Genomic DNA, 27,249 nt, shown 5'->3' on the forward strand with positions numbered 1-27,249 from the left:
GGATAACAACCAATCTGCTCCTTGGCCCTTCTTCATAAGCCCCTCATCTTTGTAATTCTGTATGATTAAAAAAAACCCAGCCCTGTTAGCAAATTTGGTCACGGGCCTATTATAATTATATACAATCAAACTTTAATGATACATGAAATTAAAGTCCCATTTGGGTCTCCTATCCCTGTTACTCCTTCTCAGGGCCTGCGTTGGTGTTCTCTGTCATGGGGATGGTGTTCTCCCAGATGCCTCAATTTTATTATCTCAAGCTGTCATCTGGAAGGAGTGTTCTAACGTCCAGGTGTCATCATCTATAGTGTCACCTATGGAAGCGTCACCACCTATGGGAGTGTCATCAATGATACCCCCTGATGTGGGATGGGGGCTTCATCACAATCCCACATGATTGAATCACAGGGTCGCAGAGAGACAACTCCACCACAACCGTTAGACTTCGGTCCTGCGTTTGGCGGCTGGTGAAGCTTCATCTGATTAACGTGAAACCACTTGACCCACTTGGGCAGCTGGACTGCATACACCATAGGGCTGGCTTTGTCCACTTTAGAGTAGGGGCCCTTGTAGAGTGGTTCAAATACTCCCACTCTGGCTTACTTTTGGACCATGATCTGATCACCCACACCCGACTCCTGATGTTTCAGTGGCTCCACGTTCCAGTGGTTACGCTGGGTGACTGTAACCTGTAGTTGTTGTGGCATTGCGCTATAGGAAATGGAATGTCTGCCACACCTCAGATGTAAATTTGCCCTTGATCACTTCCCTGACTTGTGTCTTGGTAAGGGTGGGCACCAGCAGATGCACTGGTGTTCACATCTGATGCCAGTGACTAGTTCATGAGGATAATAACCCATCCCTTTGGATTTTGAACCTTGAATACCCATGAGTATCAGTGGGAGGACCTCATCCCACTAACAGTTCTGAGCGAGGAGATCTTTACTCATAGCATTTTTGAGGGTACAGTTCATGCATTCCATGATACCTGCAGACTGGGGGTTATACGCTACAATCATTTACCTGCAATCCCTAATAGCTTTAAAGTAGCTCTCATTACTCGTCTTGTGAAGTGGCTGCCCTGGTCTTACTCCACCATCTGCGGTAGCCCCCATCGAGAAAACACTTCCCTCACTAGGGTCTTGGCAGCCTACAATGCAGTGGCTGCTTTACAGGGAAAAGCTTCCACCCACTTGGTGAAATTGGCCACGAGAACAAGACAAAACTTGTTACTTTTCTTTGTGGTAGATAGGGGACCAATAAAATCAATCTGAACCCATTGCCAGGGTTCCTCTATGTGCCTAGTAAGACCCATGGAAACCTTGTGATAGTGAAAATCAGGATTGTTTGCTGCACAGACCAAACAGGTTTTACAATGACTGTCAACATCCTGGCAGATGATGAGCCACCAAGCCACAGGCCTGATCCATTCCCAAGTAGTCTCAGGGCCAGGGTGACCCGCTCCTGGACCCCCATGTACGAGTCTAATAAGCTCTTGATGATAGCCCTCGGGGGCAACCCATCTATCATCTTTAAACAACATTTCTTCCCTTAACTGGACATCCGGGGCTCCAAAGGGTCCTTCCACTGGGGAATTGTCTAGTTCGGCCTGAATAGCTGCCCTCAGAACTACATCTTTCATTTGTACCTCTTTGAAGTTGCGTGGGAGCTGGATCTCAACAAGTGTACTGGGAGTAAGTGCCATTACTACACCTGATTGATAGGGTTCTCAAGGCGTTCCTTCTACGCTCCCCCCCCACTCCCTTTTGGCTAATTCATCCATCTTCTTATTCCCCTCCCTCCTAGGCTTGGTTTTAGAATGAGCCTTAACCTTATAGATGTAATACTGGCCAAGATGGAGAGTGACGTAGTTGATTCTGAGACAAGGGTCCTGAATCTTAGAAAAGGAAACTATGAAGGTATGAGGCGTGAGTTGGCCATGACGGATTGGGAAACGTTACTTAAAGGGATGACGGTGGATAGGCAATGGCAAACATTTAAAGAGCTCATGGATTAACTGCAACAATTCTTTATCCCTATCTGGCGCAAAAGTAAAACAGGAAAGGTAGCCAAACCATGGCTTACAAGGGAAATTAGAGATAGCATTAGATCCAAGGAAGAGGCATACAAATTCACCAGAAAAAACTACAGACCTGAGGATTGGGAGCAGTTTAGAATTCAGCAAAGGAGGACCAAGGGATTGATTAAGAAGTGGAAAATAGAGTACAAGAGCAAGCTTGCGGGGAACTTAAAAACTGACAGTAAAAGCTTCTATAGGTATGTGAAGAGAAAAAGATTGGTGAAGACAAATGTAGGTCCCTTACAATCAGAAACAGGGGAATTTATTATGGGGATTAAAGAAATGGCTGACCAACTAAATGCATACTTTGGCTCTGTCTTCACAAAGGAGGACACAAATAACATACCAGAAATGTTGGGGAACACAGGGTGAGAGAGAAGAACTGAAAGAAATCAGTATTAGTAGAGAAATGGTGTTGGGGAAATTGAAGGGAATGAAGGCCGATAAAACCCCAGGGCCTAATGGTATGCATCCCAGAGTACTTAAGGAAGTGGCCCTAGAAATAGTGGATGCATTGGTGGTCATCTTCCAAGATTCTATAGACTCTGGAACAGTTCCTACAGATTGGAGGGTAGCTAATGTAACCCCACCATTTAAAAAGGGAGGTAGAGAGAAAGCAGGGAATTATAGACCAGTCAGCCTGACGTCGGTAGTGGGGAAAATTCTAAAGTCCATTATCAAAGATTTTATAGCAGAGCATTTAGAGAACAGTGGTAGAATCAGGCTGAGTTACATGGATTTAAGAAAGGGAAATCATGCTTGACAAATCTACTAGAATTCTTCGAGGATGATGGGGAGCTAGTGGATGTGGTTTATTTGGACTTTCAGAAGGCTTTCGACAAAGTCTCACATAAGAGATTGGCATGTAAAATTAAAGCGCATGGGATTGGGGGTAGTGTATTGCGATGGATAGAAATTTGGTTGGCGGACAGGAAACAAAGAGTAGGGAAAATTGGGTCTTTTTCCGAATGGCAGGCAGTGACTAGTGGGGTACAGCAGGGATTGGTGCTAGGACCCCAGCTATTCACAATATACATTAATGATTTAGATGAGGGGACTAAATGTAATATCTCCAAATTTGCAGATGACACAAAACTGGGTGGGAGGGTGAGTTGTGAGGAGGATGCAGAGAGACTTTAGAATGATTTGGACAAGTTAAATGAGTGGGCTAATGCATGGCAGATGCAGTATAATGTGGATAAATGTGAGATTATCCACTTTGGTAGCAAAAACAGGAAGGCAGATTATTATCTGAATGGCTATAAACTGAGAGAGGGGAATATGCAGCGAGGCCTGGGTGTTCTCGTACACCAGTCGCTGAAGGTAAGCATGCAGCTGGAACAGGCGGTAAAAAAGGCAAATGGTATGTTGGCCTTCATAGCGAGAGGATTCGAGTACAGGAGCAGGGATGTCTTGCTGCAATTATACAGGGCCTTGGTGAGGCCACACCTGGAATATTGTGTGCAGTTTTGGTCTCATTATCTGAGGAAGAATGTTCTTGCTATAGAGGGAGTGCAGCAAAGGTTTACCAGATTGATTCCTGGGATGGTGGGACTGACGTATGAGGAGAGATTGAGTCGGTTGGGATTATATTTGCTGGAGTTCAGAAAAGTGAGGGGGGATCTCATAGAAACCTATAAAATTCTAACAGGACTTGACAGGGTAGATGCAGGAAGGATGTTCCCGATGGTGGGGGAGTCCAGAACCAGGGGTTATAGTCTAAGGATACGGGGTAAACCTTTCAGGACTGAGATGAGGAGAAATCTCTTCACCCAGAGAGTGGTGAACCTGTGGAATTCACTACCACAGAAAGCAGTTGAGGCCAAAACATAGTATGTTTTCAAGAAGGAGTTAGATATAGCTCTTGGGTCTAAAGGGATCAAAGGGTATGGGGCGAAAGCGGGAACAGGCTACTGAGTTGGATGATCAGCCATGATCATAATGAATGGCGGAGCAGGCTCAAAGGGACGAATGGCCTACTCCTGCTCCTATTTTCTATGTTTCTATGTATGTTTACCCTTTCCCTTGGAAAATAGCCTTGAGCAAGGGTGCACTGACTCAGAGTCAACCATCTGCCGATGTGAAACCCCCATAGTTCCAAATTACTAAATATTCAGTCATGGCATTGAAGGTAAACATTGGGTTGTAGCAGATCGTGTAGGGGTAGGAAATTCCTGAGGGTGGGTAACCACATAATTGACAGCGACCAGTTCAGCCTGTTGGGCACTGAGGTGGGATGGTAATTTTATAGCCAGCTCAATGCGTCTCGCCCTTTGGGATATATTCCTGCCTGGAACCCCCCTTCAGTCACCCAGACCCCCTCCACGGTGCAGATGTGAGGCTCCCCTGGTTAACTAAGGCTAGCCACCAGCTGAGGATCTGGCAGCGTCTTGATCTTTAGGGTGGTGTCCTGCAACAAAAAGGTCCACCTAGCCTCTCCTGCACTGGATACCGTCCCATCTTTGATGCGCCCTCTAGTAATAGTCGGCTAGGGGTGTGAGGTGGTCAGCCTCACCACCTGAGTGCCTGTATACACAGCAAAGTGTTTCACTGCCCAGAAGGTGGCCAGCAGGTGGCGCTCACACACTGACTATCCCTTCTCTACCTCAGTGAGGACCCTCGACGTGTACACTACCGTCCACTGGAGGCCATGTACCTCCTGCATAAGGACTGCACTTAGGCTGGTGTCACTTGCAGCAACTTCCAGAGTGAATGCCCTGGTTGGGTCCACCATACCCAGTGCAGGGGCTGACTGTAAATCTTCCTTCAATTGGACAAAAGCCTCCTCACACTGCGGTGTCCACTCCCAATCTTCTCCCTTCTTAAGTAGGACTAACAGCAGCACCGACTTCCCACCATGATCCTCAATGAACTCCCTGCAATGCCCGTTAAGGCCCAAACATGATTGGAGGGATGGCACCAACCCCAGGCGGTTAAGTGCCTCTATGGTTTCCCATCTCCCCTGATCTATGGCCCGTTCCCCTGGTCTGAATGTCAAGCTTAGAAATTGGACTTCCTTCTGTCCTAGCTATGCCTTCATGAGGTTTACTTTAAAACCTACCTCTCTTAACAAACCAGCAATTCTGCCAGGGGTTGCTAATGGCCCCCTTTAGCCTCAGAGGAGCAAGTTATCCACATATTGGAGGAGGTGGCCTGGATGACTAAGTCCTTTCAGGGCAACAGCCATACAATGGTGGAAGATGGAAGGGCTGTTATGGAAGCCCTGGGGCAAACATGTCCAGGTAAACTGCTCACCCTTAAATGTGAAAGCAAATTTGTACTGGTCCTCCTTCCTTACCGAGATGGACCAAAACCCATTTGATATCTCTAAAATAGTAAAAATCTGGGCATAGACTAGGGTAACAGCTATCAAGTCCGCCACAGCGGCAACTGTGGGGGCACAAGCTGGGGTGTTCGTATTCAAGACCAAATAGTCCACTGTCATCCTCCACGACCCATCCAGTTTCTTCACGGGCCAAATGGGGGAATTGATGTGGGTAGCTGTCGGTCAGAGAACTCCCTGTCCCACTAGGGATCTCATTGCTTTCTCTAAGTCGTCCTCTGCCTCTTTTGGGAAGGTGTTTTGTTTCTGGGGTCGCACCATAGCTTCCCCTTCTACCTGTTCCTCCATCCTGGCCACCCTCTCACATTCATGCTTATGGTTGGCAAACGAGGCCTTCTGTTCCCCAATTAATCTTTATATTCGGAAAGGGTTTGCTGTGTCAGGGCATCAGGGTTGTATGATCTCAATGAGGCGATGGGCCTCCTTTTCCGAGTTCTCCCCAGGAAGTCCACTACCCCATCTTCTCCTGCTACCCCTCCCCATGAGCAATTATTCCCCATATCTACCGCCACCTGGTGGCAGAGCATCCAGTCTGCTCCCAAAACTCCTACTCCTGTGTCTGACCACTTGGCCAGAATACAGGCCCATTTAGTGATCAGAGCTCCGACCCGGACCTCTAAGGGTTTGGATGTCGTCTCAGCCACTGAGTCACCCATGAAACTCTCTAATGTGAAGGGATCTCCACTGGACCATGGAGATTTGAGGGGCAAGAGTAGACAACTGTGCGGGAAGCTCCCGTAGCTACCAGGTATTTATTTATTTTTATTTAGAGATACAGCACTGAAACAGGCCCTTCAGCCCACCGAGTCTGTGCCGACTAACAACCACCCATTAATCCTACATTAATCCCATAGTCCCTACCACATCCCCACCTTCCCTCAATTCTCCTACCACCTACCTACACTAGGGGCAATTTACCATGGACAATTTACCTATCAACCTGCAAGTCTTTGGCTGTGGGAGGGAACCAGAGCACCTGGCGGAAACCCACGCGGTCACAGGGCGAACTTGCAAACTCCGCACAGCCAGGTAAGGATTTCCTTCCCTAAAGGACATTAGTGAACCAGATGGGTTTTTATGACAAACTATGATAATTTCTTGACACCATTACTGAATTCAATTCCAGATTTTTAGAAATTAATTGAATCTATTAATTAAATTTATATTCCACCTGCTGCTGTGGCAGGATTTGAACCCATGTCCCCAGGGAATTAGCCCAGGCATCTGGATTACTAGCCTAGTAGCATGACCACTACACCATCACCTCCTGATTTCCTCCTTCCTCTTCACACAAATGTCCACACAGGGTCTCCCATACTCATCATACCTGAGTGGACACAGGTACTTGGCTGGGTGTGGCCCCCTCAAGGGTGCCGGCATCATTCCTCACTGAGCACAGTGCCCACTCGCTGTCTCCTTTCTAGAGGCGCTAGTCACTTTTCCATGTCCTCCCAGGATGGCGCTGTGGGCACTTTATCAAGAGCCTCTCCTGCCTGCTCGGGTTTCAATCCTCCTTTCTGCGAAGGGGTTTCTTACATTCCTGTTTGTAGTGACTCTTACCCCCACAGTGGTAGCACAAGGGGGCTGACCTTATTTCACCTCCCTCCTGATGCCAATGTTTCTGGGTGTTTCCTTTTATCTTGTATACTTTCCCCTTTTCCTGAAGGATTTCCCCTTTAGTCGTCTTTTCTCCCTGTCTCCTTTCAAATCTAAGGGTCATTTTCCATAGGACTCTTGCCTCCGTATTGATATTGGCATCTGGGTCAAAGTCCTCACAGGCTGCCTACAGATAGTGTAGAGACTGGGATATAACCTGCAGATAGGGTAGAGACTGGGCTACAACCTGCAAATAGGGTAGAGACTGGGTTATAACCTGCAGATAGGGTAGAGACTGGGATATAACCTACAGATAGGGTAGAGACTGGGTTATAACCTGCAGATAGGATAGAGACTGGGATATAACCTGCAGATAGGATAGAGACTGGGCTTTAATCTACAGATAGGGTAGAGACTGGGTTATAACCTGCAGATAGGGGAGAGACTGGGTTATAACCTGCAGATAGGGGAGAGACTGGGTTATAACCTGCAGATAGGGGAGAGACTGGGTTATAACCTGCAGATAGGGTAGAGACTGGGTTATAACCTGCAGATAGGGGAGAGACTGGGTTATAACCTGCAGATAGGGGAGAGACTGGGTTATAACCTGCAGATAGGGTAGAGACTGGGTTATAACCTGCAGATAGGGTAGAGACTGGGTTATAACCTGCAGATAGGGGAGAGACTGGGTTATAACCTGCAGATAGGATAGAGACTGGGTTGTAACCTGCAGATAGGATAGAGACTGGGTTATAACCTGCAGATAGGGTAGAGAGTGGGATATAACCTACAGATAGGGCAGAGACTGGGTTATAACCTGCAGATAGGGTAGAGACTGGGCTTTAACCTACACATAGGGTAGAGACTGGGCTACAACGTACAGATATAGTAGAGACTGGGCTTTAATCTACAGATAGGGTAGAGACTGGTTTATAACCTACAGATAGGGTAGAGACTGGGTTATAACCTGCAGATAGGGTAGAGACTGGGTTTCAACCTGCAGATAGGGTAGAGACTGGGCTTTAATCTACAGATAGGGTAGAGACTGGTTTATAACCTACAGATAGGGGAGAGACTGGGCTTTAACCTACAGATAGGGGAGAGACTGGGCTTTAATCTACAGATAGGGTAGAGACTGGGTTATAACCTGCAGATAGGGGAGAGACTGGGTTATAACCTGCAGATAGGGGAGAGACTGAGTTGTAACCTGCAGATAGGGTAGAGACTGGGCTATAAACTACAGATAGGATAGAGACTGGGCTATAACCTACAGATAGGGTAGAGACTGGGTTATAACCTACAGATAGGGTAGAGACTGGGCTTTAACCTACAGATAGGGTAGAGACTGGGCTTTAACCTACAGATAGGGTAGAGACTGGGCTTTAACCTACAGATAGGGTAGAGACTGGGCTTTAATCTACAGATAGGGTAGAGACTGGGTTATAACCTACAGATAGGGTAGAGACTGGGCTTTAACCTACAGATAGGGTAGAGACTGGGCTTTAACCTACAGATAGGGTAGAGACTGGGCTTTAATCTACAGATAGGGTAGAGACTGGGTTATAACCTACAGATAGGGGAGAGACTGAGTTGTAACCTGCAGATAGGGTAGAGACTGGGATATAACCTGCAGATAGGGTAGAGACTGGGCTATAACCTACAGATAGGGTAGAGACTGGGCTTTAATCTACAGATAGGGTAGAGACTGGTTTATAACCTACAGATAGGGGAGAGACTGGGCTTTAACCTACAGATAGGGGAGAGACTGGGCTTTAATCTACAGATAGGGTAGAGACTGGGTTATAACCTACAGATAGGGTAGAGACTGGGCTTTAACCTACAGATAGGGTAGAGACTGGGCTTTAACCTACAGATAGGGTAGAGACTGGGCTTTAACCTACAGATAGGGTAGAGACTGGGCTTTAATCTACAGATAGGGTAGAGACTGGGTTATAACCTACAGATAGGGGAGAGACTGAGTTGTACCCTGCAGATAGGGTAGAGACTGGGATATAACCTGCAGATAGGGGAGAGACTGGGTTATAACCTGCAGATAGGGGAGAGACTGAGTTGTAACCTGCAGATAGGGTAGAGACTGGGCTATAAACTACAGATAGGGTAGAGACTGGGTTATAACCTGCAGATAGTGCAGAGACTGGGCTTTAACCTGCAGATAGGATAGAGACTGGGTTATAACCTGCAGATAGGATAGAGACTGGGATATAACCTGCAGATAGGATAGAGACTGGGCTATAACCTGCAGATAGGGTAGAGACTGGGTTATAACCTGCAGATAGGATAGAGACTGGGATATAACCTGCAGATAGGATAGAGACTGGGTTATAACCTGCAGATAGGGTAGAGACTGGGTTATAACCTGCAGATAGGATAGAGACTGGGCTATAACCTGCAGATAGGGTAGAGACTGGGATATAACCTGCAGATAGGATAGAGACTGGGATATAACCTGCAGATAGGGTAGAGACTGGGATATAACCTGCAGATAGGATAGAGACTGGGATATAACCTGCAGATAGGATAGAGACTGGGTTATAACCTGCAGATAGGATAGAGACTGGGATATAACCTGCAGATAGGATAGAGACTGGGTTATAACCTGCAGATAGGGTAGAGACTGGGATATAACCTGCAGATAGGATAGAGACTGGGTTATAACCTGCAGATAGGATAGAGACTGGGCTATAACCTGCAGATAGGGTAGAGACTGGGATATAACCTGCAGATAGGATAGAGACTGGGCTTTAACCTGCAAAAAAAGGGAGAGACTGGGTTATAACCTGCAGATAGGATAGAGACTGGGATATAACCTGCAGATAGGATAGAGACTGGGTTATAACCTACAGATAGGGTAGAGACTGGGTTATAACCTGCAGATAGGGTAGAGACTGGGCTATAACCTACAGATAGGGTAGAGACTGGGCTCTAAACTACAGTTAGGGTAGAGACTAGGTTATAAGGGTCCACAAACAGTGACTGAAGGCGTCAGCCTGTAAGTGTGGTCGATCTCGAGTGGTGTCCCCATGGGCTGATCATAGACTGCCCAGAGCCTGTTGGCGAACATCGCTGGTGAGTGACTCTGTTGATTTCTGATGAGTATGGTCTGACAACTTAAATGGATCCCCTCTAGTCAGCCCCATGGCTGCTGTGACTCGGCTTTTCATCTGATCCCATATCACTTGCCCCGGCATGGCCTCATTCAGCAGGGCCGCATAAATAGAAGGAGCCTAGGTAAAAAGGAGCAGTCGGGCTTTCTCCCCATCAGACAAGCTGTGAAGCCCGGCCATCTGGTCAATTTCCAGGAAATGACTGTACAGCTCTTCCCCCAACTGGAGTTTCTTTAAAAAACTGGCCATTTTTTGCAATTTCTCAGCTGAGTAGGGAATGAGAAATTCGTGATCGAGAATCCCCCTTTGCTGATTGGGACCTGGGGCATAAAATCGCATCTGGTGCATCGACACCATTCTCCCTGACCTCCCTTCCCAGCGGTCGGAATGTTGCCCATCCAGCACGGACGTAGTTTCTCCCCACTCGCCATCCTCAAACTTCTCCACTATCTTTTCCTCCTTCTCTTCCTTGTCTACAGCTTCTCCTCCCCCTAGCGCGCAAATGACACCCCGTTACTGTTGCAACCTCGCCTCCAGCACCCCAATACGTCGCCGACAGTGTGTGTGGTTGGCAAGCCTGTCCTTTACTTGCAGCTGAACCCTGTAGCCTGCTCTGATATCATCTCTCTCTCTCTCAGCACGCTCCACCCTCATTCTTTGTTCTATCTCTTTCTCAGACCGGAGTTCACACTTCCTCTCATTATGGACTCACTAACTCTCTTAAGTATTCCATCTTACTGGCCCATCTCTCCACTTCTCTATTGTGATCCTCTCTCTTTATCTCTCCCCTCCCTTTCCTGCCTTAATTGTTCCATGTTTCTGTCCACTGTAGCCGATCTTTCCTCCTTCTCCTTTCTCAGTTTGATCAATTCTGCCTCCATCGCATGGCACGTCCTTTGATACGCCAACAGCCAGACTGCCTTTACTAGTGCTCATTTATGTGTGGATCCTTGTATCCACTGATCAGTTTCTACTGGGGAATCATCTGCTTCCAGAATCACCCTAATCCACCCTTCCTTCGGAGGCAGTCTCCCCACCACATATTTAGTTGGTTTGGTCATTTCTTTACATTTCGGAGTCCCTGCTCGTGGTTGCCAGAATCTGTAAGAATCTTAAACAGGGGGTCTCACTTCCCTTTAAGAACTATCAATAACATGAAACAAACTCTGGATACAAATTCCACTTTATGTGGAAAACCTTTATTAATCCACTAAGCAATAGTATTACTACACCTGTTGCTTAGTTGGACTCGCATACAGGAGCTCATTCCTGGGTGGTTGGTCCACTGAATGAATTCTTTCGTACAACTTCCTTTCTTGTGGGCTGTGGCTTTATACCCCTTTCTGACCCAGGTCCCTCAACATATAAGGTAATGTCTCAAATTGGGACTTCCGATTGGGTTTCAGTGCCTTATCAATCCCACCCTGGCTATGCAAGACCACCTGCATGTGGTTATTTCCTGCTCTCATTGGGAGGGGGGGAGTCTTAGGTACATACCAGCAATGGATGTGATATCTGAATTTTGATAAGGCAGGAAGAAAACCATTCACATATACTCTGAGAGGCCATTGTCTACGAGAGCTGTTGTAGACTAGAGTTTCTGATGTAGTCATAGTCTGGGCCACAATTTTAATGACATGTCCTGACACGTGTATGTGTGTAGATGTGTGTGTGTGTGTGGATCTATGGGTGTGGGTGTGTGTATGTGGGTGTGTGGGGGTGTGGTTGGGTGTGTATGTGTGTGTGGGTGTATGTATGTGTGGGTGTATGTGTGTATGTGTGTGTGTGGGGGTGGGTGTGTAGGTGTGTGTGGGTGTGTGTGTGTGTCTGTTCAGTTAAACTGTCTTTATCTTTAAAAAGTTCAATATGAGTCCCAGTGATGATGTCTTTGTTCAAAATTATTCTCCCTTCGTCGCAATATCCTCTGTACATGTTCCCCCCACCCAGTGAGCTCCACACGCTGGTCCACACCACAATTGATTAGAGTTTACTTATAAATAGAATACAAGAGCTATTAAAATGCCTTTCACACAGTGGTGGCGTTCTGGCCCCTGTGGTTCCGAGGAGGGGGAATTAAAGGAGGTCTTGCTGGCCCCGGGCCTGCCACTGGGAGGCTGCCTCCAGGCACCTGCTGGGCTTCGGTCTCAGTGGGGTCCCATCCACTGGCAGTGAGAACCCGGTAACTTCACCAATTTTTCTCCAAGTGGGCATTTAATTGCCACGAATTGGCTACCCACTGCTGCCAATGACCTGGTATGCAACTTTTAGAAGTTACCCCGCCCTCCCACCTCCAAAGCCAATTTCACCCGTTATTTCACTCATTGAAACTTGTGCTGCTTTAGCTGAAATCCTCTATTTCACAAATTCTGCCATCTTTGATATGTTCAACATTCTTAGTTATTTCTGTTTCTGTTCCAGTCACTGGTAAATTTTAGCCCTTTCAAATTGCCCTTGTCATCAGTGTAACACAGCATCCCAGGAGTTACACCTGTCCTAAATCTACTTAGATGGAAACACGACCTGTGAGTACAACAGTGATACACCTTTGTATCCTTTTGCAGGTGTACGTCTTCGATCCCTCTGAAGGGAGACCAAGTTAACACTAGATGAGGTGAAGTTTGGTTCGCATTGTAAGCTACTTTTATTCCATATTATGGTGTCACACTCAGAGCAATGCATATGACCAGAGTCACTTAGTTCAATTATTACAACTTATAGTCATGCAATGATGCAAAATAAAGAACACACAATGCTAGCCCCACTCCAGTGTTAACTCTTAACTAATTAAAAAGAGTAATCTCTCTGGGCTCCTCGATGCCGTGGGTCGCGGCGGGGTGGGGGGGAGGGGGTGGTAAAATTCTACGGGGAGAGGCCCGTCTCGACCCCTCAGGTCGAGATGAGCCCGCTGCATATTTCCAGCGGCAGGGGGACCTCGGTGTGGCCCCCTCCCACCCCGCCGCGGCGGTGGGCCCTTCATCTAAATATTTAAATTAACAATAATGATATGTAAATGAACTTGCCTGCAGGTGGCGGCTGTCCCACGCCGATTGTACAGCCGGTGTTCATACTTCGCTTGCCTTCGGAACTCCATACGGAGTTCCGAGGCAAAAACCTGGTGGGGAGGGGGGGAGAAATAAAATTTTCAAGGTGGGAGGGGTGGGGGAGCAGGGAAAACACTGTTTATTGACTGTGGGGTTGGTGGAAAGGGGCTGAAGGGCAAAAGTTAGAAGGTTGGGGGGAAGTTCGGGTAGGGAAAAAGGCAAGTTTTATAATATCGGGCAATGAAATGATCATGGGGGGGTGGTGTTTGGGGAAGGGAATCCATATCATTACTACTTGTTAATGAAAAATAAATGTGTACTGTACGTTTAAAAATTAAAATTACTTCTATGGGCTTAAAGCCCTTTAAAAATGGGGTTACCTGGGATGCAGCGGCCGCCCCTCTATGTCATTTGGGGGCGGCCGCTCCGCCCGCTCTATTTAAATCAGCCCCTGCGTGTAATATCGCGGGGCCTGTGCGGCGGCACTTCCATGTCAGAAGGCCGCCAAGTTCAAAGCGCACCGCAACAGAGCGCAGTGTGTGAATAAAATCCAGCCCTCTGTCCCCTCTCGTACAGCCCCGGGCATGAACCTCTCTCGATGTAGTCTCACATCTTTTCAAGCTTCCCGCAGCACTTGGTTTTCTGACTGACTTTTTGGTGTCTGTCCTCTGATATTTAAAAGCCTGTCTCACATACTAAGAGGCCAAAGAGGTTTCCAACGCAGTTGAGTGAGGTCTTTCTCTAAAGACCAGCCAAGTTAATGAATTGTCTATTGTTTGGTCTCCGGGAGAAACAGCTTCCCATAGCATGTTAATCACGTTTGAGTTTGGGTTAGCAGCCCAGCATGAGACTGTCCTGAGAAACTAACCCTGTCTGAAATGAGCTTTAACTCAAAACACATTTTAAAATATCCCTTTTATGGAAAAATGGCCAAAGAACCCTAAAGTGTGACAGGGGACTTTGCGAGAATGTGTGTGATTTTTCTTTGCAAACGCATATTGGCAAACTTGTGTGCGAGGATGGGATGACAAGAGGAGAGCTTGTTCTGTGTTTGGTGGTGAGAGACACTCTTGCACAGTCTGAGGCGCTGGAGGCAAAATTATTCTGGATTAGTGACAGAGCTGTTCAATTATTTTCCTCATTCAAGAACAAACTGAAGCAATCTTCATTTTAGGAATGACCTTGGCAGGAGCAGAAAGCAGGGCAGGGGCAGGGAGCTGGGGGTCAGTTACACTGGTGCCCAGAAAAAGCAACTACTTGCATTTATATTGTGTTTTTAAAGCACTTGAACTTTTCAGTGAATTAAAGAAAACCTTTTTAATGTTAATTTGATAAACTTGAAATAGACTGTATTATAGTTCAATACCATTAATTATTGATAGCGTCTATACCGATTAACTAATATCACAGAGACTCTTTCATTTTCAGACACCGATTGGAATGTGACCATGGTAACCGAATCAAACAAGCTCTTGCTGACCTTTGCTTCACATATCCCAGCATCCTTCAATGCTGTTCTATGCAAGATGGTAGGAGATGAATGCAAAAACCTGGGTCTGATCTACAGCATAACCCAGGTTAGAACTGCACAATATCTCAACCTTTGCCAAGTATCATCTCTACTAGAGTCCTGTTAGCAAAGACATTTCAAAATAACTTTGTTTTTTTAACATTTTTAACTGTAGACTGTTGGACAGCCATTCAGAAGAAACTGAATGCAGGAGGCCTAGACATAATCAATGTCTTCTTGTTGTTGTTTGCCTTGATACAAACATATGAACATAGAAACGAGGACAGATAGACAAGGCCCTTTTGGTCTATCCAATCTGTCCAACACAATTGTAATGTCCTGTGTATCACAATATATACTCCCTATCTTACCCAAACCATGTGTTCTCCTGGGAAAGGTGAAAAACAAGATAATTTGGCCAATTTGGGGGGGAGAAAATCTGGGAAATTCCTCTTCGACCCCTTTAGACAATTAAAACTGGCCCAGTGGTTCAGTAATATGCAGTATCTACCTGCCCCAGTCAGAAACAGATCCAGCTCTCACTTGAAGGAATTCGGTGAATCAGAGTTCACACCACGACCGGCAGCCTGCTCCAGAGATCCCATATCCACTGGGAAAAGAATCACTTACTAACATCCAACCAATATCTGGCCTTATACAACTTGATTTGGAACAAACTGCCTACTCTAACACAACCTATTTGGAACATCGACCCTGAAACGTTGACTCTGTTTCTCTTTCTATAGATGCTGCCAGACCTGCTGAGTATTTCCAGCATTTTCTCTTTTTTATTTCCGATTTCCCACAACTGCAGTACTCTGCTATTGTATCTATTCCCTTGATCAACTTATAAACCTCAATCTAATCACTCCATAGCCTAAACCTCTCTAAAGCAGAAAGCAGGGTGGGGGCAGGGAGCTGGGGGGCAGTTACTCTGGTGCCCAGAAAAAGCAACAACTTGCATTTATACTGTGTTTTTAAAGCGCTGAATGACCCAAGGCATTTGTTAAGGGAAGATCTTGCCTGAGTAACTTGATCAAATTTTTTAAAGAAGTAACAAGGAAGATTGATGAGGTTAGTTCAGTTGATGTGGTCTGCATGGATTTTAGCAAGGCTCATGACAAGGTCCTACATGGAAGACTGGTTAAAAATAAAAGCCCATGGGATCCAGGGAAATGTAACAAGGTGGATACAAAATTGGCTCAGTGACAGGAAGCAAAGGGTAATTGTTGACGGGTGTTTTTCCGACTGGAGGGCTTTTCGAGTGGCGCTCCACAGGGCTCAGTACTGGGTCCCCTGCTTTTTGTTGTATATATCAATGATTTGGACATAAATGCAGGGGGCATGATCAAGAAGTTTGCAGACAACACAAAGATTGGCTGTGTGGTTGATAGCGAGAAGGATAGCTGTGGTCTGCAGGAAGATATCGATGGACTGGTCAGGTGGGCAGAAAAGTGGCAAATGGAATTCAACCTGGAGAAGTGTGAGGTGATGCATTTGGGGAGATCAAACAAGGCAAAGGAATACATGATTAATAGGAGAATACTGAGAAGTGTAGAGGAAGTGAGGGACCTTGGAGTGAATGTCCACAGATCCCTGAAGGTAGCAGGACAGGTGGATAAGGTGGTTAAGAAGGCATATGGAATCCTTTCCTTTATTAGCCAAGGTATAGAATATAGGAGCAGGGAGGTTATGCTGGAACTATATAACTCATTGGTTAGGCCACAACTTGAGTACTGTGTGCAGTTCTGGTCACCTTATTACAGAAAGGATGTAATTGCACAAGAGAGGGTACAGAGGAGATTTACAAGGATGTTGCCAGGACTGGAAAAATGCAGCTATGAGGAAAGATTGGATAGGCTGGGGTTGTTCTCCTTGGAACAGAGAAGGGTGAAGGCTGATTGAAATGTATAAATTGTTAGGGGCCTGGATTGAGTGGATGTGAAGGGCCTATTTACATTAGCAGAGAGGTCAGTGACTAGGGGGCATAGATTTAAAGTGATTGGTAAAAAGATTAGAGGGGAGATGAGGAAAGATTTTTCACCCAGAGGGTGGTAGGGTTCTGGAACTCACTATCTAAAAGGGTAGCAGAGGCAGAAACCTTCAACTCATTTAAAAAGGATCTGGTTACGCACCTCAAATGCCATAACCTGCAGGGCTATGGACCAAATGCTGAAAGGTGGGATTAGACTGGGTGGCTTGCTTTTTTGGCCAGTACAGACATGATGGGCCAAATGGCCTCTTTCTGTGCCAGAAACATTCTATTATTCTATTGTGTTGTAAATGCACTCCAACACCCTATTTACCATTGGTATCTCTTCACATAATTGCTCATGACCTTTCAAAGGTCATGTGCCAGAATGCCCAGATTTCTTTTTTTCTCCACCTCTTTGAATGCTTTTCTCTGAAAAGTGTCTGTCTTCACCCTACCCACATATATAACATTGAACATTTCTAAATAGGTAAACAGGAACAGAATACTTTTGCTGTTTTTGATTTCCCCCAGCCGGTATCAAGATCAGTGCTCCAGATTAAGCACAGTACATGATTAAAGAAAGATAAAGTGCCTTATGCCTTACTGCATAAATGTGCCTTGACTCCACCTTAGATAAGTCTCTACTCCATTAGTATGATAGTTCAATTTCAGGTATTCTTGAGAAACACTGCCAATTGCATTATGGTGGCTTTTATGATGCAAGCTCAGATTCATTGCGAAAGGGGTTGAAGCTGCCTAGAACTATTTATTCTAAGACTTTTACAGCTGACAGAGAGCAGGAACCCTGTTCTCTGTTAGCCTGTTCTGCCTTATGTCTATTCTGTATTGTGCTCTGTTGTAATGGATGTTTCATTAAAAAATTTTCACATTGTTCACAGAATGAATTGAGCACTCAGAAACTCCTTTTGATATTGCCTATGGAAAGCCTTGAATATTGTGTAAGGGTAGGTAACTCATTGATTATCTTAAAGGAGCTTGGTCGGGGATAATTTCTCTTCACAATATTTTTATTGAAAATATCAGCGTGGGAACATGTACAGCGTGGGAAATCCTGTATACTGCTCAGAAAGGCTTCTTGACTAAAGTTAATATGAGGAATTTCTCTACTCCGCTTTCAATATACCAGGAGAATCAAGCAGCTCTGTTAACTGAAACAGCTTGGTAAAGATACATGGATAACTTATGAATTTGGCTCAATAAAGTCAGTAAATCTTCCATTGGAGGAAGTTGTAGTGAAATCTTGAAAAAGAACAACCACAGCTCTAGTTTTAGAATCTTCCATAAAGCTTTGTGGTAGGGAAAAGATTGAGAACCTGAGAGAAAAAAAAACTAGAAATAACTGCTTGTGATAATAGTTGATGAATGATTAACGAAATGGGTTAATGCCTCCATTAAAGCAGTGCAATCCCATAGGAACGTGCTCATCTCTAATTTGCTATCATCTCCAATAGTGACTTCTAGTAGCCGAACGTGAATAAAAGAAAGAATCTGAATTTCCAATTCAGTACAGATGAGCCATTCAGCGGAATATTCACCTAACGTTGAAAGTCTCTAAAGATGTACACTGTTCTACTTTAAGATCACTGTGGACCGGTTTAACACTGTACTGCTGCTATAATGGATACTTGTTAAATTCCAAGTGGAGAGCAGGTACTACTGACTTCAGATTCCTAATCCATCAAAACAAATACACAATTCTTGGCAGTGATGGAATACTTTGGAGCAGCAGTGAATTAGTAATCCAATAATCTATGGAAGAACGCATTAGTGTCTGACATCTGAAGTGTCACTGCTGCTGAGATCTAATACATTGAAAGCTGTATAGTTATTCTTTTCATGGAGGATCTGGTCCTCTTTATAACATTTCATTGGATGCAGCACAGCATGACAACACAAGCTTTTGAATAAAAAGCTCCATTGCATGCCTCGAACTGGAACTGGAACTGTGCCATAACTATGTCTAGATGTAGCACCACATTAGGCTGCATTTGTATGCCTCTCGCTTTAAGTTCTCTTTTTGATGAGAATTCAATGATCGATCAATGGTACCTCCACGCCCTCTGAATTTGAATGCAATATTAGAATTGATGGATCCTCCATGAAAAGAAATACTATACAAGAGTGGCAATAATACCATCTCTTTGAGTGGTATGCAATACTCCATCAGCAAAGCCACCAGACACCTCCCTCCCCACAAAATGGAACCTTTAGACAAAAAGTGCTTCAACAGGTAGAAGTAAGATTAAGCAAAAGATCAAAATAATTTTTTTTTTAAATAGTTTAGCCGAGTAAAAAGAAGATAATTTGGAGTGGAATCACTCTATCCAAGCAGTATCCAGTAGAGAATTTGGTCAACATGTTTCTAAAATCTCCTCCCCAGGTGTGGCGTTCTGATGTGGTTTTCTCTGGGAAGCAGCTGCTTTGTCCACATTGTAAGTGTTACAGTTAGTTTTATTAGAAGACCTAAATTTTATATTTATTGGACCACAAGTGCAATGCCCTGAGAATCTTTATATAACTTAAAGTTTCTGTAAACTCAAACAGAGCATTCTTCAATTTCTGTTAAGAATGAACATTTCTGTTAAATTCAGTCTATTAGATGCTCTATTCCCAGTTATTTTCTAAAATGTGCTTTTTGTGCTTGTCTTTTGTATTGCAGACTCTCGTCATTGGATAGGGCTGGGAATCTTGGGCACACTGATTGTGCTAGCCATTATGTTGTTGTTTGTTTATATGGTCTGGAAGTTCATGACTAAAGTTGTATCAGGTAACATATAAGTATAACATAGAATCATACAGCACAGAAGGAGGCCATTTGACCCATCTTGTCTGTCCTGGTTCTTTGAAAGAGCTATCCAATAAGTCCAATTCTCCTGCTCTGTCCCCATAGCCCAGCAAATCCCTCCTTTGCAAGTATGTATCCAATTCCCTTTTGAAAGTTATTATTTAATCTGCTACCACCACCCTTTCACACAGTGTTTTCCAGATCAGAACAACTCACTGTATATTTTTTTTAAACTCATTAAAAATGGTTTGTTTGTTATCCACAACATAGAATTCATTCTGGAGTCCACCCGATTGACATTGCAGGTGAAAAGGTCTTATATTGATGTCAATCCTGTGCACTAACTGCGACTTGACCATAACCATATTGCATTCATACCCATACCTTGTGCCCAGATTCATGTTCCCACAGCAATCTCCAACCATTCCCTACCTGACATTATTGTCTCACCTGTAAACCAATCCTTCGACTCCTTCCGCCAAAGTTACCACATTCATATATCTCTCAGTAATGGTACTTTATAACTGCACAGCAGGACTTTTTTCAAATCCATGAGTGCTATCTTCTCCTTCTAGGTGAGGGAGGGGATTGATGTAGCATGCTCTCTTTGAGGAAAATTAGCCATAGTTGAAGTCCAGTCACCCCTGCTGCAAACTGCAGATTTGTGTGGATATTGAGCGCAAACAAAATTGGGCTCAGCACTGATGTTCTCAGTCTGCTGACACTCGCTATCAAACTTCACAAATGAACTGAAGCTATTGAAAGAAATAGTGAAAGATAGCTGGTGCCTAGGGAACCATACCCAGCATCAGTTGGCATCTTCGAAGCAGGGAAGAAATACCTCTTTATCAAAATAGAATGATCCTAAATCTTTTTTTTTTATATCTTTGCAGCCCCACTTTGGAGCAGAACAGTTCTGTTGATGTACTCCCCAGACTCTGAAGAGCAGAAAACATTGATCTGTGCTTTTGCAGATATTCTGAAGATTGAATTGCACTGCAACATCATCCTAGACCTGTGGGATACTGGCAGAGTGGCAGAGATTGGTATCGTCTCTTGGCTTTACAGCAAAAGGAAACTTGTGGAGAGCGAAGGAGGAAAGATATTAATTGTTTGGTCAAAAAGAAGCCACGAAATGTACAACCAATGGAATATGTTGGACCCAGTAAGCAGACCCAACCACAGCGACCTGCATGACCTTTTCAATACCTCAATGGCTTGTGTTTATAATGACATTTTAAGAAACAGGAGGATTAACGATTACAGTATTATTTATTTTGATGGACTATGTAGCAAAGAGAACATTCCAGAAATATTTACCAAGATCCCTAAATACCGAATGCTGAAGGATTTTTCAAGCCTGGTGAACACACTGCAATCTGCTCCTGAACTTCCGTGCAGCCTCAAGATAAGCACCAAGTTTTTGGTGTATGAAATCCTGCGGTCTGAGAAAATGCAAAGGCTGAGAAACAGGATAGAGCAATGCAGAAAGTTGCAGGGGTGTCGGCTTCTCTGCTGTGAGGATTGTAACTGCTCAGATTGAGATTGGATGGGTCTGACTTGTTAACAAGATCTCAACAATAACGAGAGAGAGGGAGAACAAAGGCCTTTGTGGTTAAATGGCAGAATGAGGCCTGCACTTCTTTTTAATGAACCTCATGCCTCTTGCACACATCTATAGTTAAATACACTGTGTAAACAGATAGGTAATAATTGCATTGCAAGCAAAGAACTACAAGAAGTGCAAGTCTGCTGTTCTAAGAAAGGTTAAATGCAACAATAGGAGACTGAAGCTCACTAAGAATTTAACCCAGGCAGCTGGTGTTTAGAATGTAAAGGTGTCCAGTCACACAGAGGGAGTAATCGAGATCTGTGAATATTCTTCACATCGTGGGAGTCAGTTGCCAGCGTTCGCCAGAGCTGGCGGGCAGCCATAAAGGCGGGGCTAAAGTGTGGCGAGTCGAAGAGACTTAGCAGTTGGCAGGAAAAAAGACAGAGGCGCAAGGGGAGAGCCAACTGTGTAACAGCCCCGACAACCAAATTTTTCTGCAGCACCTGTGGAAGAGCCTGCCACTCTAGAATTGGCCTTTATAGCCACTCCAGGCGCTGCTCCCCAAACCACTGACCACCTCCAGGCGCTTACCCATTGTCTCTCGAGATAAGGAGGCCAAAGAAGAAGATGGATCATTGTTTAAAATCAGCTTCACAGAGAAACATAGCAAGGTTAACACATATGGGAAGAAAGAAATACTTATCTTGATTGGACGAGGACGATAGAAAGAAGAATGGCTCAGAGGCAGCAATTGGAAGCAAGGAATGGAAAAAGAGGGAGTAATAAAGAGAACAAGCACTTACTCACAATCTTTCAGCCTCAATCCAATCCAATCTACAATGGGAAAAATCCAGTCTTTTGGCCTTACAATTGCAAACAGACCCAAAATGACAGCTGCATCTTATCTATCTCATTGCATTTGATAACCAGAGATCTTCGATATTTTCTCATAATGGCCAGTTGGTTCCTGGAAATTAAAGTGATCTATTTCAGCATGGATTTCCCCCTCCCATGACAGTAAATCCAAAACCTGACCGTGCAGTACCTCACAGATAGGGTTGGCAGATTGGAGATTCAGTTAACATTCAAACTCTTAGGGTATGATAGGATTTCTAACATCCTCTCTGTCCAGTCACACTGTTTCATTCTGGAAATACTACCAGGCTGCTGTTGCCTATATGCTGACCAGCAGAAGATGCATGAGTGGCCCTGGGTGCTCCTCCGTCCCCTTGAGGAGAAACATTTATACTCAACACCTCTCCACTTAACAGAGCTGAATCCAGAAACAGGAAATTGTGGACATGGACTTGTCTCCAACTGTTCCAATCCCATCTTTTGTTTCAAAAAACTATTGTTTGTAATGTCCATTTCCTACAAGGTCAGGAGAGAGAGGTCATTGAAGGCTGCATATCACTGCCAATGCTGCTCCATAGTGAAGAATGGGAAACATGCCTGTAATAGTGGCGCAGTGGTTAGCACTGCAGCCTTACAGCTCCAGGGACCCGGGTTCGATTCTGGGTACTGCCTGTGTGGAGTTTGCAAGTTCTCCCTGTGTCTGCGTAGGTTTTCTCAGGGTGCTCCGGTTTCCTCCCACAAGCCAAAAGACTTGCAGGTTGGTAGGTAAATTGGCCATTATAAATTGTCACTAGTATAGGTAGGTGGTCGGGAAATATAGGGACAGATGGGGATGTTTGGTAGGAATATGGGATTAGTGTAGGATTAGTATAAATGGGTGGTTGATGGTCGGCACAGACTCGGTGGGCCGAAGGGCCTGTTTCAGTGCTGTATCTCTAATCTAAAAAAAAATAGAGTGAACTGTAATGTTCTGGGTCCATTGCCTCCTCCTAACAGCCATATTGCTATCAAGATCCATCAAGGCCTGGGAAAGAGAAGTTAAAGTAGCTTAGGGTAATGATCAAAATTGAGATGTGCTCAGTTCAGTTCCTCTGCACTCTCAGTTTCTAGGCACCCCTCGGCATCACCTCATCTTCTATTCACTCACATTCCTAAAGTCTTATTTTGTGGCTTCCTGTTAATGATGGTATCTTCTTTGTTAGTATACGATCACAAATATACTACTTTTTAAAGAAAATATCGTCACAACCAACATTACCCCATGTCAAGATTTTGCATTTTAATCATTGATGTCCAGTTTCAGCAAAAGGAGTCAAAAGATCCATTTGGACCTGGCAGCAGTTACAAAACAGAGGAATTCTGGATCTTGTATCACCTGGAAGTTTACTTAGAATGGCAAAGTAGAGTTGCAGCTGAAACAACTGTTAGCTTCAGAATCCAACTTCTGCTAAATCTGCCAAGTACCAAACTCTTCCCCTCCTCAAGTGGTTGTCCAAACACCAACTTGGGCTTGGGCCAGTTTTGCTGATACATCATCCTTAAAAATTGATGAATCTGTGTTGAGCACAATGTCCCTGCTAATTAATCCACATTTAAAAAAATACACTGTCTTATTTTTCTCACCCTTGCAGTTCTTTCTCTGTTTTCAATCTATTGAGAAATTGTGGCCACATACGTAAAGAAGAAAATTAGGTGTGGAGCTGAAAACTGCCACTCGGTTTATACCCTTCATATGTATTCAAAGTACTGAATGTTTTTTCAGCTTCACTGTCAGGACTTGTTTGTGTTTTTTTAATACAAATATTAAGAAGGTTGTTAACTATTTGGTATGCAACTGAAAGGAAACATGTTACTGTGCAGTGAAAGATGGTCACAAGTACTGAGACAAACATGGGTTACAAGAGCTTAAATTATGGTGATGCCTACAACATTAGTGTCAGGGATACTAGAGTATGGGCAGAAGGAAAAGGAATGGATCAGCTGATGTGTGCATATTCCCCTGCCACTGTATTAGAACCTAGATTTCATGAGTATCACCCCCATACCCCTCCCAATGTATTAGATCATGGATTCATGAATAAGGTATAACATATTTAGAAAAGATAGAGAGGGAAAAAGGGGACATGGACTAGCTGTACTTGTTACAGATAACATAATGGCAGTAGTAAAAAGGGACACAGCTATCAATAAGACAAAAATAGCATCTATATGGCGAGAGATAAAAGATGATAAAGGATCAATCACACTAATAGGTGTAGTCTACAGGCCACCCAATACTGGAAGGGAGGTAGAGGAAGAAATATACAGACAAATTAGGGAGTTAAGTGAAAAATATAGAATAATAATCATGGGGAATTTCAACTACACTCAAATTAATTGAGCCAAAGTGGTAAGTAAAGGGGATAAGGGAATGGAGTTCCCACAATGTGTACAGGACTTCTTTCTAACCCAATATGTAAAAAGATGAACAGGGGAAGTTTTGCTATTAGATCTAGTCCTGGGGAATGAACAAAAGCAGATAAGAGAAGTAAAAGTAGGAGAACATCGAGGAAATAGTGACGTAATATAATACTCTTTAAGAGGTTGATAGAGAAGGACGTGGCTGAATAGATGGTGTGAGGGGGAGGGTTTTAGATTCCCGGGATATTGGGACTGGTTCTGGGGGGAGGTGGGACAAGTACAAACTGGACGGGTTACACCTGGGCAGGACCGGGACCGATGTCCAAGGAGGAGTATTTGCTAGAGTGGTTGGGGAGGGTTTAAACTAAAATGGCAGGGGGATGGGAACCTTTGGAAGGAGTCAGAGGAGGGGGGATCAAAGACAAGAACAAAAGACAGTAAGGGGAATAAGAAAAGTGATAGGCAGAGAAATCATGGGCCAGAATCAAACAGGGCGACAGTGAAAAATAGTGGGAAGGGGACAATTAATGTTAAAAAGACAAGCCTTAAGGCTTTGTGCCTTAACGTGCGGAGCACTCACAACAAAGTGGATGAATTAATCGCGCAAATAGATGTAAACGGGTATGATATAGTCAGGATTATGGAGACATGGCTGCAAGGTGACCAGGGATGGGAAATAAATGTCCAGGGATATTCAGTATTTAGGAAGGACTGACAAAAAGCAAATAACGGTGGAGTTGCATTGCTGGTTAAAGAGGAAATTAACACAATAGTGAGGAAAGATATTAGCTCTGATGATGTGGAATCTGTATGGGTAGAGCTGAGAAACACAAAGGGGCAAAAAACATTAGTGGGGGTTGTATATAGACCCCCAAACTGTAGTGGTGATGTTGGGAATGGCATTAAACAGGAAATTAGAGATGCATGCGATAAAGGAACATCTGTAATTATGGGTGACTTTAATCTGCATATAGATTGGACAAATCAAATTAGTCACAATACCATAGAGGAGGAATTCTTGGGGTGTATACAGGATGGTTTTCTGGACCAATACGTTGAGGAACCAAATAGAGAACAGGCCATCCTAGACTGGGTATTGTGTAATGAGAGAGGAATAATTGACAATCTAGTGGTGCGAGACCCCTTGGGGACGAGCGACCATAATATGATAGAGTTCTTGATCAGGACGGAGAGTGGCATAGTTGATTCTGAGACAAGGGTCCTGAATCTTAGTAAAGGAAACTACGAAGATATGAGGCACGAGTTGGGCATGACAGATTGGGAAACATTACTTAAAGGGATGACGGTGGATAGACAATGGCAAACATTTAATGAGTACATGGATGAACTGCAACAATTGTTTATCCCTGTCTGGCGCAAAAGTAAAATGGGAAAGGTAGCCAAACCATGGCTTACAAGGGAAACGAGAGATAGCATTAGATCCAAGGAAGAGGCATATACATTTGCCAGGAAAAACAACAGACCTGAGGATTGGGAGCAGTTTAGAAATCAGCAAAGGAGGACCAAGGAATTGATTAAGAAGGGGAAAATAGAGTATGAGAGCAAGCTTGCGGGGAACATAAAAACTGACTGTAAAAGTTTCTGTAGGTATGTGAAGAGAAAAAGATTAGTGAAGACAAATGTAGGTCCCTTACAATCAGAAATAGGGGAATTTATTATGGGGAATAAAGAAATGGCTGACCAATTGAATGCATACTTTGGTTCTGTCTTCACAAAGGAGGACACAAATATTATACCAGAAATGTTGGGGAACACAGGGCTTAGTGAGAGAGAGGAATTGATGTTATGCATCCCAGAGTATTTAAGGAAGTGGCCCTAGAAATAGTGGATGCATTGGTGGTCATCTTCCAAGATTCTATAGACTCTGGAACAGTTCCTACAGATTGGAGGGTAGCTAATGTAACCCCACTATTTAAAAAGGGAGGTAGAGAGAAAGCAGGGAATTGTAGACCAGTCAGCCTGATGTCGGTAGTGGGGAAAATTCTAGAGTCCATTCTCAAAGATTTTATAGCAGAGCACTTAGAGAGCAGTGGTAGAATCAGGCAGAGTTAGCATGGATTTACAAAATGGAAATAATGCTTGACAAATCTACTAGAATTCTTCGAGGATGTAACTAGTAGAGTTGATGAGGGGGAGCCAGTGGATGAGGTTTATTTGGACTTTCAGAAAGCTTTCGACAAAGTCCCACATAAGAGATTGGCATGTAAAATTAAAGTGCATGGAATTGGGGGTAATGTATTGCGATGGATAGAAAATTGGTTGGCGGACAGGAAACAAAGAGTAGGGATAAATGGGTCTTTTTCCGAATGGCAGACAGTGACTAGTGGGGTACCGCAGGGATTGGTGCTAGGACCCCAGCTATTCACAATATACATTAATGATTTAGATGAGGGAACTAAATGTAATATCTCCAAATTTGTAGATGACACAAAACTGGGTGGGAGGGTGAGTTGTGAGGAGGATGCAGAGAGGCTTCAGGGTGATTTGGACAAGTTGAGTGAGTGGGCTAATGCATGGCAGATGCAGTATAACGTGGATAAATGTAAGGTTATCCACTTTGGTAGCAAAAACAGGAAGGCAGATTATTATCTGAATGGCTATAAACTGAGAGAGGGGAATATGCAGCGAGACCTGGGTGTTCTCGTATACCAGTCGCTGAAGGTAAGCATGCAGGTGCAACTGGTGGTAAAAAAGGCAAATTGTATCTTGGCCTTCATTTAAGTATAGGAGCAGGGATGTCTTACTGCAGTTATACAGGGCCTTGGTGAGGCCACACCTGGAATAGTGTGCGCAGTTTTGGTCTCCTTATCTGAGGAAGGATGTTCTTGCTATAGAGGGAGTGCAGCGAAGGTTTACCAGACTGAGTCCTGGGATGGTGGGACTGGCGTATGAGGAGAGATTGTGTTGGTTAGGATTATATTTGCTGGAGTTCAGAAAAGTGAGGG

The 27,249-nt window shown here is 44.3% G+C and overlaps 1 protein-coding gene across 2 annotated transcripts in view; it reads left to right on the forward strand.

The window, feature by feature from the left end:
- The window catches only part of LOC137380189 (interleukin-17 receptor E-like), an 83,872-nt gene extending 59,374 nt beyond the window's left edge, over positions 1-24,498 (forward strand). For both annotated transcript variants that reach the window (XM_068051957.1, XM_068051958.1), the window contains 5 exons: positions 14,614-14,762; positions 17,570-17,635; positions 19,072-19,123; positions 19,351-19,458; positions 20,370-24,498. In XM_068051957.1, the coding sequence (XP_067908058.1) occupies positions 14,614-14,762; positions 17,570-17,635; positions 19,072-19,123; positions 19,351-19,458; positions 20,370-21,019 (1,025 nt within the window). In that variant the 3' untranslated portion in view covers positions 21,020-24,498. The remainder of the gene's footprint in view (positions 1-14,613; positions 14,763-17,569; positions 17,636-19,071; positions 19,124-19,350; positions 19,459-20,369) is intronic.
- The last annotated feature ends 2,751 nt before the right edge of the window (positions 24,499-27,249 follow it).

The sequence above is a fragment of the Heterodontus francisci genome, chromosome 19, assembly GCF_036365525.1.
Source record: "Heterodontus francisci isolate sHetFra1 chromosome 19, sHetFra1.hap1, whole genome shotgun sequence".
Lineage (NCBI taxonomy): Eukaryota > Metazoa > Chordata > Chondrichthyes > Heterodontiformes > Heterodontidae > Heterodontus > Heterodontus francisci.